Source organism: Amphibalanus amphitrite, unplaced genomic scaffold (assembly GCF_019059575.1).
Source record: "Amphibalanus amphitrite isolate SeventyFive unplaced genomic scaffold, NRLGWU_Aamphi_draft 000575F_arrow, whole genome shotgun sequence".
In the NCBI taxonomy this organism is placed as follows: domain Eukaryota; kingdom Metazoa; phylum Arthropoda; class Thecostraca; order Balanomorpha; family Balanidae; genus Amphibalanus; species Amphibalanus amphitrite.
In genome coordinates, this window is record NW_024882069.1 from 400,534 (window position 1) to 422,049 (window position 21,516).

At 50.8% G+C, this 21,516-nt stretch overlaps 1 protein-coding gene across 1 annotated transcript in view; it reads left to right on the forward strand.

Annotated features, from left to right (window-relative positions):
• Nucleotides 1–136: 136 nt before the first annotated feature.
• Nucleotides 137–21,516, forward strand: part of LOC122394139 (protein timeless-like) — a gene marked incomplete at its 3' end in the record, with an annotated part of 30,652 nt that continues 9,272 nt past the window's right edge. Inside the window, exons 1-10 of the mRNA XM_043390778.1 lie at nucleotides 137–401; nucleotides 5,756–5,877; nucleotides 9,591–9,685; nucleotides 10,442–10,503; nucleotides 10,848–11,043; nucleotides 13,216–13,395; nucleotides 14,941–15,087; nucleotides 16,719–16,850; nucleotides 18,341–18,438; nucleotides 19,791–20,112. Of these exons, the coding sequence (XP_043246713.1) occupies nucleotides 5,775–5,877; nucleotides 9,591–9,685; nucleotides 10,442–10,503; nucleotides 10,848–11,043; nucleotides 13,216–13,395; nucleotides 14,941–15,087; nucleotides 16,719–16,850; nucleotides 18,341–18,438; nucleotides 19,791–20,112 (1,335 nt within the window). The remainder of the gene's footprint in view (nucleotides 402–5,755; nucleotides 5,878–9,590; nucleotides 9,686–10,441; nucleotides 10,504–10,847; nucleotides 11,044–13,215; nucleotides 13,396–14,940; nucleotides 15,088–16,718; nucleotides 16,851–18,340; nucleotides 18,439–19,790; nucleotides 20,113–21,516) is intronic.

Below are 21,516 nucleotides of genomic sequence, written 5' to 3' on the forward strand. Positions count from 1 at the left end.
GCAAAGTCCAGTTTCACCTTGTGAAACAGCTGACGAATGTTGTGGCGAAAGCTGTACGCGCAGTGCGCACTGTGCGGCACGTACGATTCCTCCTTTGCGTCGGTCGGCGTCAGTTGTCGACTGTTGCTTGAGGTGTGTGGGGTTTGTGGGGAGGGTGAGATGGTGTCTGGTGTGTGTTTCGTTTTGAATGATAGTTTACTTGCAAACAGGACCTTGATTTGTACAACCGTCTCTTGCATGAGTTTAGGAGTCAGTTATACCAATACCGTATAATCTTGCAGGTCTATTGTAGAAGACTCGAATTCAAATTGCACCGCTGACGTCTCCACGATCAGTCTTATTTCGAGTTATATTCATTCATCCGGACTGAAGCAACGAGGATCGATTATTAAATTTTACAGGTAAGTCACATTACTTTGAATTTTTACCATAGCTTAGCTTGAGCTTGACAACGTGTTTCTGGTTCCACACAAGTTATATCGTCTTGTTTGACTTTGTTTTCTTACGGTGTTACGTTTATTGTCGTTGTTGTTGCTTGTTGATCGACCTCGGCCTACCCAACTCAACATCTAATAAATCGCTTCAATATAGGTATGCTTTGCTGGCGCTGGTGCCCCCTCCTCCCGTTTTTCGCCGATAGCTTCTAAAGGCCCGTTGCCTGCGACGTACTTTGACTTTAAACGTTTCTGTATTTTATCATCATAAGTTGACATGTGTCCTGAAAATTGATGAAAATCCGCCCGACATTTTTTTAGGAAATAAAGTTTTGGTCAAGTCGTGCCGCGCAATTTTCGCTTCAAAAAACTGCAAAACTTACCTCGCTAACATCTTCAGTTTTTAAGGAATCGATAATCAACAAAAAGCTTGTATCTACGTGATTTTTCTTTAATTTAACCCTCGCCCGTATTGGTGTTTTGCCAGCCGCGAACGTAAAGGGGGAGGGGGAGGCCCGTTGGAGTGACTTGGACCATCCCTCCCCCTTGCTGTTCGGCCCAGCGTTCGGCGCCTGATCGAAATCGGAGATACAGCTTCGCGAAAAAAAAAACGAGCGTGTTGCCCGTGACGAGAGGAAACCGATGATACCCAATTGAAAGGTCCTAGGTCATTGGTTGACCTTCCAGGTCAGGTCAATGACCAAAAGGTCGGGAAAATCGGAACCTGTCGGAGCTTCGTAAAGTAAGGTTCAGGCTGATACGGCTTTTCGGGCTGCTGATCACGAATTGCATGTCAGTTTTGATTACAGATAATGTCTTTATGCATTTAGGCCAGGTCCGGTCAGGTGAGGTCAGGTCAACCAGTAGGCGTCGTGCCGGGTATTTAGGTATAGTAGGTGGCAACCACCACTGACTGCTTCGTAACATGTTGCGAAGGGACCAAGATATAATGTTCAAATGGTTGCTAAATTCGAAAGCAGTTCCAAAAACTTGCTTAGAATTATGCTCCCTTCGAAAAATTGAAACAAGGTCATCAAAGGTCAGTGACCTGATCTGACCTTCACATTACCTTAACACCTACCGTAATGCATGGGACCAACATCATTTCACGTGTTTGAACGTTAAAAACCACAAAAAGACTGCAAACGCGCGGATAATGTGAGCCGACATACGCCGAATCACGATTCCTGACAAACATGGTCTCGAGGAATAGGCCACAGTTCAAAGGTCATTTGGGTCAGGGTCAATTATTTTTCAGTGTATGTGTAGAATCGAATACCTAACTAGGGGTTACTGAAAGTTTCATCGTGATCGGCTGCTTTTTGCGCGAGTTATTCGCGAAAAACCGAGGGGGTCCGTTCGCCCCCCCCCCCCCTCCATAAGGGCGATGGGCTATCTCGTAAGTGCGAGCCGCGAGGGGCTGTCTTTCAAATGGCTATATCGTTTTTTATTTTTTGGATTTGGATCCAAAAATTTACACAGAACTTTTTTTGAAAATTGTTACGAAAACCAAAATTTTGGATTTATCAAAACGACCAGAACATATGTTAGAGGAGTTCGGTCTGTGCGCCTTCATTCCAATTTTTAGGAGAATCACTTTAAAAAATGTAGGACTTGATCAAATTTTAGTGATGCCTCGACGTAAATTTTTTTCAAAAAAACCAATACTTTTTTTGTGTATTGGACTCGTGTATACCAATCGTAGAATGTTTTTTAGATATTTTCAAGCTTTTTTCAAGGTTCCAATGTGTGGTTCTTGTAACAGTGCAAGGCTGCCCCGAGGTCAAGGTCATATAAATGTATCCTTCCGGAGGCTATTTCATAGCTATGCCATTTTCGCTATCCTGAGGCCTCAGGCCTAAATGAACTTGAACTTTTAGGTAGAGCAAAATAGATGGCAGATTTGTGATCATTGCCCACGAATACAGAAGACATAACCGATCATGTGTCAAGGTCATCCAAAGTCATCTACGAATCCAAAGTCACGTGTTTCACCTCACCTCACTGCACTGGTGGGTGTCAAAAACCTCTGACGTCCCAGTAATACTAAACCCAGCAGGGGCGCCACTATACATACTATCCCAGCGGTGTTGTTAATTTCCACCGTATCGCCGTACCTTCCGGCGGTGGTCGCCGCGCTCGAGCACCTCTCCTGATTACATAAACCTCCGCGGGACCGGTGCCAACTGCACGCCCGTGCAACGTGACCGCCGGCGGGACACCCTGATAGACTCCAGACGGGCGCGCGAGGCGCCGCACACTGGTCGGAAACGCTCCAGCGAGAGGCCAGCGGCCTTTCCGCAAAAGTTTTTTGCTTGTTATTCCACAACTAGTGAAGCAAACTTCATAAAACTTTGCATACCTTTTCTGTCATATGTGAGCTATCATTTGAATGTCAAGCACTAAATATATGACGTGAATCTGTTAAGTTATGACGTCATAATTGAGTATAGTACAGGATCTAGCACCACTTAAAGTCAACAAGGGAAATTGGGAGCTGCTATTCGGGCACCGGGAATGGTTTCATGCACTCCTTGCAAGGTCCAGTGCTTCACTTTAGCATTGTTGACTTTGCGTGACGTCATTTATGACGTCACTAAGGCCATATAAGTTTTTCGTCAATAAATCCTGATCAGATGGAGCTAGAGAGTCGGGAAAGCCACCATTGGACTCAGGAAGACCTGCCGAATCGAATGATATACGATATGACCTCCTTCAACCATTTTCGTGACCTGAGGGGCTCCGACCTGACCTTGACCCGAGGTTAACACCTTAAGTTGACTTCACCCGAACACCAAGTAAAGCATTCAACGCGCCTGAGCTAGACAAACACGATGATGCCAAAATCGCGGCAGTGCGACAATTTTTGGCAAAGTAATTAACCTAAAACCGAGCCCGTGCCTTGTGGCACTTACCTGACCTAAGAGGCCACTGGCTGACCTAAGACCTTAAAATCGGGTAGTACCTAATTGTTCCGTCTTATAACGGCACACAAGCTCGTTTTTTCCCGCGAGGCTCTAGCTCAATTAGAGGCGAAACGGCGAGGGAGTTGTACCAACCCTCCCCGGTCAATATAGAAAACCAATCGGTCCGGCCAGGGTTAAATACCGGAATTGTGATCTAATGTAAAAAGACGGCCCAAGGTAACCCGACGTCAGTGACAGGTGTCCTATATTTGCAACGTCTTATATTCACGAAGGTTTCAATTTCCACTTTCTTCAGCCGAGTGATGGCTGTCAATAGCAAGGCTCTCTAAATGCAAGCCGTAATCGCCACGCAATATGTGGAAGGCTTTTGATGTCAATGCATACATAAATGCATACATAAAACGCGCTTTTCACAAAATTCATAAACTCAAGCGCATCTGTTTTTAATGACCAGTCAACTACGCATGGATGCGTGCAGGCCACACAGGTCAGCGTAAGCCGGGCGCGGCGGCCGAGCCGAAACTGGGGCGGGGCGGGCGGTACTTGGGTAGGAAGAGCGGCTCCTGCAAATTTTGCGCAAATATGCGCAGTTAGCTTTTATGTTGCCCTGGTGTAAATTTAAATCCTGCTTCAGCTCACAAAAAATCAGAGTGGGACTAGATGGGACTACCTGTTGTTTCCTTACCTAAACTTTGCAGTTATATTCCAGAATCACTGTAGGAGAGCCTTCATAAAAAAGCTACAGTAAATCATAGTTAGGGAAAAAGTATACCAAAAATTTTGCACTGACCAGTCGGCAACTTCATAACGAACATTTTGATGCATAATATGTGGGATTTCAATTTGGTGTCTATCAGCAATAAGACTCTGAATATCCGGCTCAAGAAACCTCTTGCTCCACGTCAGTTTCCGATTTCTGGGATACCCCATCTTCGGGGGCTGATTACAGTTATTTTTGGTCACCCGGATTAGTTTTCTTGGCCTAAGTATAATAATTTGATCAATTTCAAATCGATCTATATAAAAAATAATCCGAAACTCCGGAATCGCCCGTGGCCTCTCGTGAGGGCGTTTCCGACCAGTGTGCGCCGGCAGGGGTGTCCCATGCGCCCGGGCCGAGACGGGCCGGCCGGCCCCATGCCATTCGGCCGTCTTGAACGGCGCGCGGCGGACGCTGAGTGCTATGGGCGATGTGCTAGCCGTGCGTGAGCGTGTGCCCGGCAGTGACGGTGACACGTGGGGTGCGGTGGTAGTGTGCAGGGGTCGTAGCGCCCACCGAGACCCTCCCGGGCCTGACGTCACCATGGTGAAGATGAGTACTGCCCCGTCGGTGCGCAGGGTTGGGCGGAAGAGGTGGGTCCGGCTCGTCGATGATTGTGTCCAAGGATAAACTGCTTTTGATAAACTGGGTAATTTCGATGAGAACATAGGCATATTTTTGGGTTTGTTTACTCCAAAGTAGCCAGCGACAACTTCAAAGACATTGAAAATCGGCCTGTCCTTTGGCTTCATCGCGTAAGCTTCGACTGACGATTTATCGATTTAGCAGCTCGAAAATTTTGGATGTATGTAACTCAGTTTGAGAATGGTTAGGGAAATGACGCAGACATGCTAACACTGCACATCAATGTGTAAGCACGGTAGGTAGCATAATGCTTGGAAAAGTGAGCGTTTTTAAGCGCCGACTTTCTCCAACGCCCGTCAAGGTCCGCCTGTGACCCCTTAGCTTCATTGCCTACAGCTTCATTACTTAGTGAACGGCGAATGTTGTTACCGCGCAGCAGTGCGCTCTTGCTCAGTTTTATGGCACATTTCGCTTGTGCACTTAGAGGTTTTCCCCTTGCTGTGCCCACTGCCCAGTTAATTCCTTTTTGAGACGGATCTAAGGTTGACTTAATTTCGTTCCACGGTACTAACCATTCGCCTGCAGGATATTGGCTACGGCACAGTCGCGGTTAAAGCCACGTAAAGCGACTAACTTCTGCTGCCAAACGAAATTTTCTCGCAGTGCACACCCTCGTTGACTTCCGGCTGGGAACCGGCCTCGTGGTGGTCCGAAATAGCCCCCAGCCGGACTGATGCCCTAGCAACGTCGCCAATTGATAGCCTGCTACCCCCGAGGTCACGTTGCGCCCGCCGGCGCCCGCCCGTCTGACCCATGTGACCCCGCGACCACCTGGGATCACAGGTGACACACGTGACTTATCTGCCTTCTGTGACTTGTGTGACCTGTGACCACCTGTGAATCCAACGTTCCATGTGAACTCCTTGATCTCGAGTATACTCTGAACTCTGACATTGTGTGAAAGTTGTGTGACCTATGTAATGGTGGACTAGACGCTTGTCCTCTTGTGACCTCCAGTGACCTCTACTGACCTCTGTGTCTGTCGACAGGTTACACCATCCCTCCGTAATGGTGGACTGGGCGCCAAGCCACCGGGCGTCGCTGATGCAGCAGCTGAGTGTGCTCTCGGCAGCCGCACTGCATGACGAGACTGCCTACCGCCGCAGCGCTGGTGAGTAGAGAAGTGGACGGGGGAGTCTGAGAGCCTGGCAGTCTGAATGCCAGACTGACCAGGCGGAGTCTGAGGCAGTCTGTGAATGGCAGACTGGACGAACTGAGAGTGAGAGCCTAAGCTGCAAGTGGCAGACTAAGAGGACTGAATCTGAGAAGGGCTCTAGGTGGGTGGGTCTGAGACCTGACGGCTACCCGAGATGGCTACTGTCGGCTGGCTGGGGGCGGACCATTTCCTGAGATGGACACTGTTGGATGGTTGGGCGACAGAAAAGACATTTGACCGTCCTAGAGGGACTGTCAAGACGCGAGTGACTTCGTGTCGGGGTCACCCTGCTGCCTTGAACCATCATAGGTGGAATCATATCATCCTGGGTTCTATAGTATATTACAGGAGTTTTCAGGTGGCTTTGTTTCCGAGGAGACAGGGACTATCCAGGGGGCCGGTCTTTGGAGTCTCTCAGTCTATTGTTGCGGTTTCCAGGGAGACTTTGGCCAGCCGGTCCTGGGGTCAGTCTGTTGCAGCGGTTTCCGGGGAGACTTTGGCCAGGCGGTTCAGGGGTGTGTCCATTACAGGAGTTTCCATGGGGCCTGGGACCATACCACCCCGGGCGTACGTCTGTTGCAGGAGTTGTTAGCTGATGACTCGTCGTCAGTGTTTATGTCTGCGGCCAGCAGTGCCAGCCTGAGATGAGGCGCCGGGCCAGGACACGCTTCGACGGCCCTAGTGACAGCCATGTCATGTAATCAAACTACCGAGCGGGCCGCGTGGTTTTCTTTTCTTTCTTTTTTAATTTAGTTACGTGATGTTTTCAGTGAACGGTCTGCCAGCGGACTGAGCTCCGCCAGGCTTTGTTTGGCTATTTTGGTGGTCATGAGCTGGTACCATACATTCCCATTAAGGAGCTCCGAGGTGGTGCTGTCAGGGCTTTCGTCGATTTCAGTGCTTATTTAAGGTAATCAATTGTCCACGCACGCCATAGGGCTTGGGTGGAGTTTGGTTTGGTTGCACTGCATTCGGTATTTTACATTCCAAACGAGGAGCATCGGTGTGCCAGTACGATAAAGTTAAATGTGGGGACTTCTGGCGCGTTCGTGCGCAAATGGCGATACTAATTGTTTCTGAGTCGAAATGGTACAAAATACGAACCCAGGAAGGTGTGACTCACGACGGTTGCATGTAGCATGTTACAGTGTTACGTCGGCAGGCATTCCCTGTTATTCATTACTGGCTCAGTTTCTGTTATGCAACTCTCCGTAGTAGATTTTCCCAATCCACCCAAGAATGTCAAGATCGCCAGCTTTGCATAACCGATCCTAGTGAGACGACCCTCATTGGCGTAGTTTCTCTTGCCGGACCACCTATTAGCCTCGCGCCAGGGTCGAGTAACCTTGAGCGGTGGTTTAGTCCAGCAGTGGATTATTACAGTCCTTACGTCACTTCTCCCTCCACCTGCGGTTGGAGTTAATCCGGTACGCATGGTAATATACCGTCCAGAAGAACCTGTCTATCTGAGAGACCGGTTAGCGTAGCATTCAGGTGCGGCACATGTTTCACCGAGGCGATCTGAAGATGAAACTGTCCGAGCTGTTTTCCCGTATGCCAATCGTCTGGTTGAGATAGGCTGGAGGCTTGAGTCAAAATATTTCCTGATTTTACCCGGCAGTTGGATTAATAGGTATTGTTCATGATATGATGCGAATGATGGTTCATGATATGATGCGAATGATGGGAATATGCTCATATCGCTTTAAGTATGGAATGGAGTTATGTTCAGTCCCAGTGATGTCTGCAGTCTGATAGCTTGTGGCTCATGTTCACGCTAATCTTTCCAGAGTGACGCACATTGCGCACTCTGTCATCATGCACATATCCGCCCAACGGGAGCATTTTGCACACTTCCGCGACCGCTCCAGCAATCAATCCATTATCGCCCTGTTTTATCGTCCGTGACCCCGTTTCGTGATCCGTGCCGTGACCCTGTTTCGTGACCCCGTGCCGTGACCCGTGACGGGCGTTTCGTGACTGTCGGTTTCACTGCCGACGCCTCCGTACCCTCGTGCCGCCTCCCACGTCGCGTCGCCGCCGTCGTTCTGGCGCGCTCTGTCACGTTGTGGAGACCGAGGTGGGGACGCGCCGATGGGACACCGAGCGGTTCACTGGACAGTTGCACTGCTCTGGGCGGTTCTGTCACGTGGCCGGTGGCGTGGGGTAAACAGAGCGTGGCGAGCCGTCAGATACGCCCGGTGGTGTGAGACGCCGACGCGGCCGGCCGGGCCGTTCGTGGGGTACGGACTCACGTAGTTGCGTGGCCGGCCGGCCGCTGCGGGAAGTTTACCGAGGCTCTGTACTGAGGTGCGCAGCCGGCCGGCGCGGGAAGTTTACCGAGGCTTCGTACGGAGGTGCGCAGCCGGCCGGCGCGGCGCGCGGCGCGCCGGTCACGTTGCACGGAGCGTGGCCCGGTGTCAGTGCTGACGTAACGACCTACGGCGCGGAACGGCGCGGCGCCCGCCGGGGGTGGAGGGGGAGGAGTGGGTGACGCCTGATGGTGGCGATTGATGTTGCGTGCCGACGTGATGATGACTGCCGGTGTATGAATCATAATTACCATCAGTCCAGACATTGGCGGCAATCAAAGGTGACGGGGAACAGAATCTATAGAGAACTGTGTCACGCAATACCCGGAACTGCCCAGTGTAAATCGCTGACTCTCTCTCTCTCTCTCTCTCTCTCTCTCTCTCTCTCTCTCTCTCTCTCTCTCTCTCTCTCTCTCTCTCTCTCTCTCTCTCTCTCTCTCTCTCTCTCTCTCTCTCTCTCTCTCTCTCTCTCTCTCTCTCTCTCTCTCTCTCTCTCTCGCTCTCGCTCTCGCTCTCGCTCTCGCTCTCGCTCTCGCTCTCGCTCTCGCTCTCGCTCTCGCTCTCGCTCTCGCTCTCGCTCTCGCTCTCGCTCTCGCTCTCGCTCTCGCTCTCGCTCTCGCTCTCGCTCTCTCTCTCTCTCTCTCTCTCTCTCTCTCTCTCTCTCTCTCTCTCTCTCTCTCTCTCTCTCTCTCTCTCTCTCTCTCTCTCCCTCTTTATCTCCCCTTCTCTATCTTTCTCTTTTTTGTGTCTTTCTCTCTTTCTCTTACTGTCTATTAGCTAAGTGTAACAAATTTTCAATAATGGTATCCGGACATCGCTTGATTTAATGCATTCCAATTCCGTTTATCCGATCATTCGATGCTCCAAAAAGCTTATTTTTTAGCACGGATTTGATTATTCTTATACAATATATGTGCGCTAAATCCCTCGCAACAAAGTAATTTTGCGATATGGATGCCGCTCTCCAGGAATATATAGATTGTAGGCCCTGACGTGCAGTTGAAACATGGCTGCTGCCACGAATGAATTCCGCATAGGACTCTTTGGTGTCCTGAGATCGCAATGTCCTCAGATCGCATTACTAATGTATGCTGGTGGCGCTGCCTTCAAGGGAATTAATTAATATCAATATGTGAATCCCTCCAGGCTCCTTCTTCTAGGTCACAATGTCAGGATGATCAGCTGATTATGTGTGCACAGTAGCTGAAACTGTGCCAAATTACGGCCGTCAATTAAGTGCTTGCTGCGTGATTTCTTACATCGACTGCTGATGATGCTGGACCGCTGTCCTGCGCGCGTGTCTCTCCGTATGTCCCCGAGCCGCGGCCTCACCGCACCTCACCTCCTGTGTTCCAGCGGTGCTGAAGACGCTGGTACAGAAGCTGCGGCATGACGACACGGTCACGTACACCTACCGGCGCCAGCTGCTGCATGCCAACATCATCAGAACGGTAAGAACACCCGGACCTGCGTCACCGGAACGCATTGAAGTCCGGTTTTAGACGCGGCCGTCGTCACCGATTGGTTTCCTCGGCAGCAATAGCTCCCACAGTGTCTTGGTCCCGTTGTAGGGAGGCGGATTAAAGGCACCGGAGAGCGGTTCAATTGTGCAGGCTGCTCGGAACTGCTCGTTAGTTACGTTATATATATAGTTACCTGCAATAGTTGGATGATTGGGTCCCGTTAGCTATTGCGTATTCGATGACGTATTACGGCTATTACGCAGTTCAACGATTGATGGTAGTGCAGGACAAAAGAAGTATTTCCATAATGCCTCTTGGGTTACATTCCCCGGTAGGTACATGTAATGATCCTAAGTCAGGGTGTCCAACCGCCGGAATTTTCCCCAGGGGGTGCGCGATTTGTAAGGGAAAAAATGCGAACTTCCTAAATTCGGTTAGCTCAACTAATAGGAGGTACTATGCATTAGTGACTGCTCTCCAGCCTCATCTTTTTTTTTTTGCGTTCTGGGTGTTTCGCGATGGCTGCCTTTGCCGAGGGACTATTTCTTTTAACTCTTTGAACGACCTGGCATCCAAAAATACCTAGTAGGACCTACTCATAAAACTGTTCTGAATCCATTGTGAAAATATGTAGTTGCTAGACATTTTGAAGTCCAAACTTGAGGTGTGGCCGCCAGAGATTATCATATGTCCTCGTAGTGCGGCGTCAGTGCTGACAATGCCGTATGCCCTGTTCTTTTTCAGAACCTGGTGCCGCTCCTCTTACACAAGGAGCCGCCGTTTCAAGTGCAGGATCTCACCCTCACGTAAGTTCCTGGCTTCCTCAGCTGTGCAGTATGTCTGCCCCAGCGTAGAGCGATGCTGATTTCTCACCTATTGGTTAGTTTCATCAGCTGGCCCCGTTACTTCTACTAACTTGTACCCAGCTAAGTGCTTCGTTTACTTGGTATTTCGTGGAAGAATCTAGCTCGACTGTCTTTTAGCAAAGGAAATGAAATAGCGTTAACAGACCGGCAAAACTTCTCAGCGTCAAAAAAAAATCACAGGTTCCCGATGAAGATTTACATCACTGGAGACGGTACGGATTCCGTCTCCCTCCATCCTAGACTATCCCCCGTCCCCTCTGACGTGTCTCCCTGGTCTTCACCAGGCTGCTGGACATGCTGTCCTCGCCGGAGGAGAGCCTGCGCCCCTCGCAGACGGCGCTCTCGGGCCTCTCTCCCGAGGTGAGCATCCAGCTGTCGCTGGGACTGCGTGGCCTCAAGGAGGAGCTCTCCTCGCCGATGGCGGCACGCGCTGTCCTGGCACCGCTCGGAGCAGTCCTGGCCCGACAGACCACCGCTGCGGTGAGTGTCCAGAGTGCTACGAGTGTCCGAAGTGTCCCGAGTGTCCGCTGCAGTGTCATGAGTGTCTGGAGTGTCCCGAGTGTCCGCTGCAGTGTCGTGAGTGTCTGGAGTGTCCAGAGTGTCCGCTGCAGTGTCGTGAGTGTCTGGATTGCCCGCTGCAGCGTCCTGGAGTGTCCCGAGTATCCACCGCAGAGTGTCCGAGTCGGGATGTTCTAAGCGTCTGAGCGGCACATTGGGTGCCCCTGTCTGATGCGTTAATCTCCAGATGTGTTTTACATCTACTGATGCAAACCTGAACCATTTTCAATCCAAATAAAACCACTGTTTTCATGGGTACAATACAATGCATCATTTGTCAGGAAAGGCTACACATTCCGGAAATCTCTTAGCCGTCAGTAATGACGAGCTGCAATTCATGTTTGTCAAATGAATTGCCTGAGGGTGAATTGAGATGCATTGTGATTATTCATCCTGAACTACGATGCAGTTCCCTGATGCAATTTCATGACGCTGCGCAGTGTGCAGCCTACGTGGGTTGTCTAGGGTCAGAGAGAACGGAAGTGAATGAAATATTTTATCAATTGTTTGGTTCTTCGATAGCAGAAAGTCTTTGCAAGCAATGTCATCAATTACCGGGCCAATAATGCTGGTGATAAGAGTCGCCCTGTAGTCTGCTCGCTCACGGCTGGACGCTCGCTTTGAGTGATTCCTGACACACTGACTAAGAACAAGCACATTGAAGGAATAAAAGGACAGCCAGTTCCATAACCGATTGAACCTTCTAGTTACAAAAGGAAAATAAATATTAAAAAGCAATGCGATCGACACATATAAGACGTGAATACATGCATTCACATGCGTTGTTTACTAGATACAAACCCAAACGTCCACCGCAAGTAACAATTAACAAAGTTGATATCGTCTCTTGTGGTCGCCGCGATTACTGGTCCTAGTCGTGGTACTGGTCACTACTGAGCACTGGTCACTGCAGTGTGTCACTTTTTGTCACCACTAGTCAGTGGTTCTCTTCTACCGACTCGATATTCCGCTGGCGTAGTTCCACACACCATTTCTTATAGTCACCGTCATTTCACCAATTAGTTCACTTAGCTAGATGACCTTGCTGGTAAGTCGGATGGAAACCCCTCGATCAATAAATACTCAGCGATGTGTCCGGCTAGTGACGCCGACATCTCGGCCTCTTGTGGCGACCTTCATTGACCCGCCGGAGATACCGTGACGTCACACCGTGTGCGTACGTGACGTCAGCAACTGCGCGTGGACAACAAAGGTCAATGACCGACTGCGTGTGTTGTTCAGGAGACCTGATGCGTTGCTAAGATGGCAACTGGCGCTCATGACGCATCGCGGGGATCTTTTACAAATGCGTGAGCTGATGAAATGATGGACTTTGTGGCATAGGGAATCGTCGGGATCCTTCTAGTACACCTATATGCATAATCAGTATAAGGACATCCATATCATCAAAGCTTGTAAGGACACTCATCACTGTATAAAGCCGTATGTTTCCCGTGTTGTGCCTTTTGGGAATGTGTGGTTGTCGGCTGGCGCTACCGCAAATGCGAACAGAGGCTCTGTTCAGGCCGTTATTATGAAGTACAGATATATTGCATTTTAGTGTTTTGCTGGAGGATAACTACCTTATTTGATGTATGTTGTGATGCTAGTTGCTCTTTGATGCTAGTCGTCATCCATGTGTTTTTATAATTCATTACTGCATTCGGTGTAAAATGATAGCATCAGTCGCAGTTCCTTTGATAATAGTGTCATACGTAGTTGAAGTCCAGGTGTTACGCCGCCGGCGCTGAGTCAGCGACGGTGTTTCATATATATTCATATATTTGTCTGTCTGTTTGCCTTTATTTGTATTCGCCCGCCTATCCCGCCTGAGCTGACTTGTCCTTCACCTAACTTGATCTCTGACATCAATTGACTAAATTCTTTTTCATCGCTTTTCTTCTTACTTATATTCAAGCCTAGCGCACCTCTAGCTGATCCCGTCCTTACCTCAGGCCTGAGGGAGGGCAGGATAATACGACTTGACTGACCTGGCCTATCTCTGACTGCTGACCTTACCTGTATCTGACCTGACCTGACCTGTTCTGTCTCTGACCTAACCTGACCTGACCTGCCCCCCCCCCCCTCCCTCAGGCGATGCGCGGCCGGGACGCCGAGTGTATCACCACCACGCTCTCACTGCTGCGGAACCTGCTGCACGGGCCGTTGTGCTCAGACGCCGCCGAGATGGCCCGCTACCGGAACCTGCTGTGGGCGCTGCTCTCCGCCGACCTGGGCCAGGCGCTCCACCAGCTCATGCAGTCGCCATCACTGGTGAGTTTACACGGGGAACTAGGGGGGGGCACGGGGTTAGGAGGGGAATGGGCTTGTGGGGGTACACACGGGGGTAGGAGGGTGGTAGGGGAGGAAGAGGAAATTTATTGGGCTGCTTCACTAGAGATTCACGACATCTAACTTTTACGGTAATGGTTTTTAGCGTTAAATAGATATTGCCATTCTTATTTGTGTGTGGAGATAGGTACTTTCCATTTGAGTATAATCGTCAAGACTAGGCGCCTGACCGGGCCGACCCGAAATGACAGCGGAAGTGCTGACTTTGGTCTGGTCCGGAGCCGGTGGCCTGTTCTACCTAAACAAACCAGCCCGACAACCCAAAGTCACTGCCGCCGGCCAATGTGCCGTTGGGTTTCTGTGTATACTAATGCCAAGAGCGTGGAAAGTATGTGTTATGTGTTGTGCTTAGGTGACGTCATAAACAGAATGTTTGACGTCATTTTAAGTTTAGATATGGTGCTTTATATAGTCTCGTGACTTTTCCACTGCGCAATGCGCAATGCGCACCACAAAACCGTGAAATTTGTGGGCTGCTTTGGTCCAACGAAAATTTAGCGAGAGTCCTTACAAGCCGATGCTGCATTTCAATATTTGACCTCCGCTAAAGTTTTTATGTTACATAACGTCTGTGCGCCCTCAATTTAGCTTTTTATTGTTTTTTTTTTCTTGTATTCTGAAAAGTGAACTGTGGAGTAATTTTTTTTACCGTCCTTTTCCGGATTTTCTTCTTTACGGGACCTGTTTGATTCTTCCATTCAACCCTTCCCTCTGAAATCGATAGGTACTCTGATGAGGTGCGTACCTGCTAGGCGGACTTTGCCAGGTATCGGGGCTACGATTTTGTTTGTTTAGTCCTAAAGTTTCCCTTTGGCTGTTATTATTTGTCCAAGTTTCTCACGTAACATTACTGAATACCCTCCGTTTCTCAGTTGGGTTAATTTACTTTTCCGCCAACTTACTCGTTCTGACTTAGTGTGTTTGACTTGTTAATTTGTGAATATGATTGGTGTTGTATATCAACGAGTCAGCGAACTCAAATATAAATATCGCATATGCATTATCCATATTGCTTTAGGGTACCATAAACCATTCAGCGATCTAGGTTACGGTTCCGTTTGGATTTCATGTGGGCCCGGTCATCATGACTGATCGATCGCGCGGCTCTTTCGCTAACCTGATACGAAAATAGTCCAGGAAGAGATGTGGCTTGTCGTTTTATGGCGTGCCGCTTTTTCCTCTGTGTTTTCTGTTCATATCTGCGCTGACGTAATGTGTCAATAATCTCGTCTGTTTTTTGGTCTCCATTCCTGCTACAATCCCCGTCCCCTTTCCTTGCCGCAGTGCACTTTGACCCGTTCGCCTTCACCCCCCCCCCCCCCGCAGTATGTCTTGACCCCCTTCCCCTCCGTCCCTTAGTCTCGTCTCTTACCTCAGTATCTCACCCCCTCACCTCGCCCTGCAGTCTGACCTGACCCATCTGACCTCCCCGCCTCTATTCATGCTGACCCCTATCTCCTCCCGCAGTCTGCCTGGTGTGTACCCGTCGTGGAGCTCCTCGCCCAGCTGTACAAAATGTACGCCAGCGGTCACCTGCACAAGACGCTGCAGAACTGGCTGAATCCGACTCCGAGCGACAGCTCTGAGGATGATGAGAGCAACACCTCACCACCGGTCAGTGAGGGCGCACGCGACGGGACATGAGGTGTGTAGGACGAGGGAGGCTCTGGCTCGTGTAACTATGTATACCAATGTGTTTATGTGTAAAACTATCTAAGGCGCGCTGATGAATATTTAGTTAAAGGTTGGTGTCTGTCTAAACTGCAAGGAATTACTCATAACGACATACATGCCAAAAAGAGTGGGTTAGTAATAGTCACCACGATTCCTCCTGTTGTTTTCTCCCGCCCCGTTACCGAGTTAACTCTACGGGGAAGCGTTTCGTGACCCGTGACTGTGACTCATGATTCGTGACCGTGACCTTTGACTGAGTGCCTCACGTGTTTCCGTCCTACCCTCCCTCCCGGCGGGTTGGTATCAGCAGTGTGTCTGTCCCCAGACATTGGAACGTGCCGCACCTACCCTGTCATTGTATGCTGTCTGCTGGAGACCCGCACTGCCTAACAATCTGCCATTGAATAGATGTCTGATTCGAGCCTCGCGTGGCCTGCAGTGCCAGTATCTATTGTCCGACGACTGGGTCGGGCAGTCTCCAAACCGATGTATAGTGGGTCGATGTCCGGGGCGTCTGTTGATCTGGTTTTGTTTGGGGCTGGCTGGTGTGTTCAGCAGTCCGCCTGCCTCTCCCCTCTATTGCTCCAATCCTCTGTCCCTCCTCCCCTCTCCCCTCTTTCCTCTCTCCTCCGATCCTCTGTCCATCCTGCCCTCCTTCCCTCTCTCCTCTCCTCCCTCACTCTCTCTCGACCTTCCGCGGCCCGGGCGGGCCACGACGCATAACGTCCTACTGATGGTGAAAGTAGCGTGCGCCGGGTCCCAACGAGACGGTGTGATACGCACTCGCCAGGGACGTTTGGAGCCGGTCGGTTTTGATTTAATTGGAGATTCGTTCTAAGAAGAGGTGGTTTTAACGTTCTTGTGCGTCTGGTAGGAAGACGCGATAGGACATCTTTGATCATTTATCGATATGTTTCAAATATCTGAAACATCCAGACGAAATTTATTATGCATCCCTCGCCGCTTTGAAATGGAAATGGACGTTTTACTAAGTGGAAGATGGTTTATAAAGTTAAAGTAGCATCAAATACAATGTGGAAATGTAAGTAGACAGCAAAAAATGTGTGGCCAATATGTTTGTCTCAATTATTTCAGGCTGAAGCAGTCATTTCCCCCGCCCGTCACCCCGCGGTATTAACACAGCTCTCCTCTTGTACCGTTTGTACCCTTGGCCTCCTTTGACCTACATGTGTGCACCTTCGTGCAATGTCATGCTGAGTTGTTCCGCTGCTGACTTGGGTGACCTCTGACAAATGTCCCACAATAGCTCCACATTCCGTAGTTTCCCCGGACGCAGAATGGTTTTTGCGTGCATACCTGCCCCGTCGGCGGCGTGGCTCGCTGCTACTCCGGCTCCGACGCTGCCGCCGCGGTCCGGCTTGGTCGCGAAGCCCACCGAGGATTCCTGGCCTCTCTCCCCCCCCCCCCCCCCTCCCGACCGCATCGACCGGCGCACGGCGCCGGCCCGTGGTCCCAGCGTGACGTCACGACGCTCACGTTGCCGGCCGCGTGAGAGGGCGGGGCCTGCGCCGCGGCCGCGCGCTGATTGGTCGGGGTCACGTTGCCGGCAGGATCCGAGCGTGGACTGTCGGCTGGAGCCGACGGCGGCCGCCGCCGGCGTCTGGGCCGTCATGCCGCCCGGCTGGCAGGGCGGGGGCGGCGGCGCCGCGGGGGCCGTGCAGCCCCCCTGTGCCGCCTCCAAGGTACGCCAGTCTGATAACCAGATGGCCCAGGTTCGTACCTGCCGATGGGACTGCCGCGCCGCGAATGGTGCAAATGAATGATGAATGTATCTGAGGGGTGTGGGAAAATGAAGATAAAAGTCAAATTATCGTTTCTTAGACTGCAGTGCAGAGTTGTTGGTAACATCCACACATATGTAAACCTTAACCCTCGCCCGCACATGGGGGGGGGGGGGGTGGTTGCCACCCCACCCCCCCCCCCCCCAGGTAGTCTTTCTCTTCTGCACTCAACATTTTTAGAGCTAGAAGGCTGATTTTTCGTATAGCTGCTCCTCTATCCTTTCTTGATGTCCACTGAAAATTTCAAGTTTCTGTGAATTTTGGTTTCGGAGATATGACCTTGTTTGTCAGGTCATGTCATGACCCAAATGGCCAATTCTCAACATATTGCGTTTGCCATGGGCCTTATGAGCTTTTGACACCCTGATTTCGGCCTTTTTTTGCCAGTCTTACCTCCCACCTATCATGGAACATGTTGTTCGACGATGTACAGGGGTCAAGGTCAGGGTCAAGGTCAACCTAGGTCATCTAAGATAATTGCGTTTTAGGCAAGCTGAATTTACTTTTTTGAAGTTTTTTTTACTGCATTTTTGGTAAAAGCTTCTCAGATCATGATTTCATGTAATATGGACCCAAAAACAATCGGTGCACACATCAGTATACACACAGACACACACAGACATACAAACACATATAATTGACCTTGACCTAACTTGACCTGAAATGACCTCAGCAGCAAAATTCTGGTAGGGTAGTGTGACAAAGAGGTTCTAGCTGGCTTGGCACCAGAAAACAGCATCGTCATCGGTATTTGATAAGCAGCACACTTGATATCCAACGGTGACCCAAAACAGCAACATTTTTTAGTTTGACCTGACCTGGAAGGTCAATGACTGACCTGAGAAGGTAAAACTGGGTATCATTGGATTCGTCTCTTCCCAAAGAATCTTTTTGGTCTTTACCGCTAAGCTCTATCTCCAACAGGAACGAAATGGCGCGGGGGGGTGGCAATCACCCCCCCCCCCCCATGTGCGTTCTAGGATGGGAAAATGGCATGTGCGGGCGAGGGTTAAATGGGAGGACAAGCTGCACAAAGTCATTATCACTGCTTGTAATGCTTTCTCAAGCATCGACTATTTAGCCATCATTTCATTAGGACGGCTCTGAGAACGGCTCACAAAAAGGGAATGCTAATATCGATGGGTTATCCCACTTCGATGAGTAAACGCATGTCGCTGTGCTTTAACTCGTATGACACTATCGAAAAGCGCCTTGGAGACGTCACACAGAAATTGAACAAACGAATAAATGAACAGTAAAATGAATATGAGCCGCTTCGTGGCACAAATACCTTAGATCACTGACGCCCCACCCTCTGCGGACATGATACCTTGATGGTGTGGTAACCCATGGTATGTAGTACCTATCACTCTCCCCCCGTGTCCCCACAGTCGCTGAAACGCAAGCTGACCACGGTACGGACCCAGGAGCGGCAGGGAGAGCCGAACCTCAGCACCAGCAGTAGCGACGAGGGCCGCTGCGTCAAACGGTGGGTGTGGGGTGTGGGGGCGGCCGGAGGCGAGCTGAGCCGGGCCGGGGGTGGCGAATTTAGGAGTGGGAGGGTGTGCTGTTTATCTATCTTGATTGGAATGACAAGTACCAAATGCTGACGGTGACAATGACAATACAATTTGTGCTAAATGATTGAAGACCTGTTTCGTTTCTTTTTATAATAATGCTCGATTTCAACTCAAAAGTTTTGAAATGAGTGGGCGTCGATGGTTACTATTTGAATTGCAATGCCTATTTGAGTCTATTTTAGTGAAAATAGTTTGAGTTCAGCGTTTACATTGCCACCATATGCTAAGCATTTGGCAAAGTTAATTGCTTTACCGCTTCAACTTCTAGCACTGAGATGCCGTTTTCCAAAGTTTCTCCGAGAGCATGCATAGGGATTTAAAACGAGCTTATCGAATTAAGTGTAATAGCCTTAGTCATTGAATTATAATTCATAGCTTAATCTTATGTTGAAGCTGCGCAAATATTTACAGCAGCATCTTCTCTGACTCCATCAAGTTAATTCTAGCCTTAGTTACATAACGTACACATCGTGCTTGTCATGAATAAACACTCCTACCTTCTTGGTCTATAATCACTGTGATAAAGTTGAACAATCCAATATGTACCGTATCGCCGAGATCCAACAATGAGTGATCGTAGCCGACATCGACAATCTTACCTAAATTTGTGTGAATGGCTAGTTAGCCGCCAAAAGAAGACGGAGCTTTTGAACTTTGCGGGTATCGGTTTCAACGTAAACATCGCTCAAAGGGATTTTCCGGAAAGAAAGGGAAGGATTAAGGAAGATTTGTTAGTGATCGGCGTACAACTTTGTTTTGTATATTTTTTTTTTTTATAAATTTAGTCCGAACCTTTTGATGGGAAGGATTCATAAGGACAGAGCCACCGCTAAGCGAAACTTGTTGCGATGACCCTGCCCTCTACCCTCCGATCGCGCAATTCCGATTCTATGGCAGAATTTAGAGTCCAAAGTTTAACGTGCGCACAAAGCCGCGCACGGCCGGTCCCCTCACTGACTTCGCCTGGCTACGGCCTGCCACCAACCGCAACCATACCTGTCAGGAGGCCCATAAATGTCGAGCGCCCGTCGCGCTTCGAACCCGGACTGTCATAACCGGGAACGCGTGCTCTCACCACGCGGAGTCCAACGCTCTAACCAACTGAGCTACGGGACGGGACTATATGTCAGCTGGTTCAAAGATTATTTCCTACATCTGTTTGCGAAGGTATTGGTTCAGTGATGTTCTGGAAAAGCGCTGATCTCTTGTTTGCGACACTCCCAAGGAGCGCCTTTCTCTAACAATCTATCGTCCCTTCCAGCTCGGCCAAGGCGGGCCACTTCAAGCCGCATCACCGGTCGCCCAAATCCAAACCCTCGCTGACGCCGCCGTCATCGGGTGCGTGTGCCTCTGACGGCGGTCCGGCACCGCCCACACCGCAGCAGACGCCGCCGCCGCCGCCGCCGCCGCCTCCGCCCAAGCCGCCCCAGGAGCCGGGCGCGCGCCTGCTGCGCTCTATCCGCGCGCGCGCCCACAAGATTCTGTCGCTGGTGACCCGGGAGCCCTCCCAGGGTGACCTGGACATTGTACTGGTGGAGTTCACCATACAGTTCCTGCTGGCCGGCTGGGGACCTCTTGTAAAGGTGAGTTGAGAACCACTGACCTCTTGTAAAGGTGAGTTGAGAACCGCTGACCTCTGGTGAAGATGGTTTGGAAACCACAGACGGGATGGGGACTGCTGGTTTATGTCAGCTCGGATGTAATGGCAGTATTCCCCGAGCAATGTTGCTCGTGTCAGTAGGGCAGCTTTATTGTGCGGTATGTGAAGCGATTGTAGCACTGTGCTGGTCTCTGGAGCAAACCTCCCAGCCCTGTTTCTAGGCAGAGTTTTACGGAGTTTAATATTGAAACACAACGTCTTATAAAGCAGCCGCCTGCAGTGAATGGTGGCTTTCAGTTGCAATGTAACGTTGCGAGTAGGGTTATGAAACTAGGCCGTCCACCCAGCTGCCATTTGCCGCCTAATGCCATGGTTACACGACCGTCGGTCAACTCTTAGTGTTCAAATAGTTTAGCAACAGAGTCTAAGCTAGCTAGACGTAGCGTCAGAGATGCACAGCATTCTTCTAACTCTCCCTCGAACTTATTTATTGCGGTACTCTGTGGCATCCAATAGGAATAGGAGGGAGGACGAACTGAGGGTTGGAATGTTTAGAGGCTGTCGAACCTTAAACGAGTTTAAGTACACCAAAACAGGTACATTTAATAGCACAATAAAATGATGCGGCGAGACATTATGCACGGGTGAACCAGATCAGAAGGGCGGGGCAGCGGGTCTAGGTCGGGGCGGACGCATATCAGGGGCGCCGCCTGGCCGTTGACGCCGTTGTGGCCGTTCTCCTGCTTGGACCGCTTCGCTTCGTCGTCGGCTGACGCATCCGAGGGACGCCGGGCCCGCTGTCGCCGCCGCAGCCGGCACCCGGCGGCGGCCGTCCGTCGTGGACCATCGGCAGTGCGCCGGCCGGCCGGCTCTGCCACTCCCGTCGGAAAACGGCGTTGTCTCGTTCCACGGCAGCTCGCAGCGGGCCAGGCAGGGCGGCCAGCGCCGACAAGCCGCCCGCCGCCCCCGCCACCGCTGCATCGGTCAGCCGGTACAGCAGCGTGTAGGCTGCCTCGGTGGAGCGGCGCGGCCGGCCCAGCGCGGTGGCCGCCGGCACCGGCACCGCTGACGTATCGTCCAGCCGCCACCAGCCGGTATCGTCCATCCCATCAATACCACCGCCACCGGAGGCGCGACAGAATGAGAAATAGTGGCCAGCGTCCGGCGAATGGCCCGCGTGGACTATCACTGCATACAGCCGGTACTGGGCGGGCGGGCCGGTGGCTAGCGGCACTGTCAGCCACTCGGTGAGCTCCACAGGGGTGAGAACCTTGCGGCGTGCACCGGTGCGCCGGTCAACCGCGAACCTCATCAAGGAGACGACCAGGTTGGCTGGCGGAGAGAGCAGTCGCAGCTGGCGCTCGGCGTCCCGCAGGCCGGTGCACTT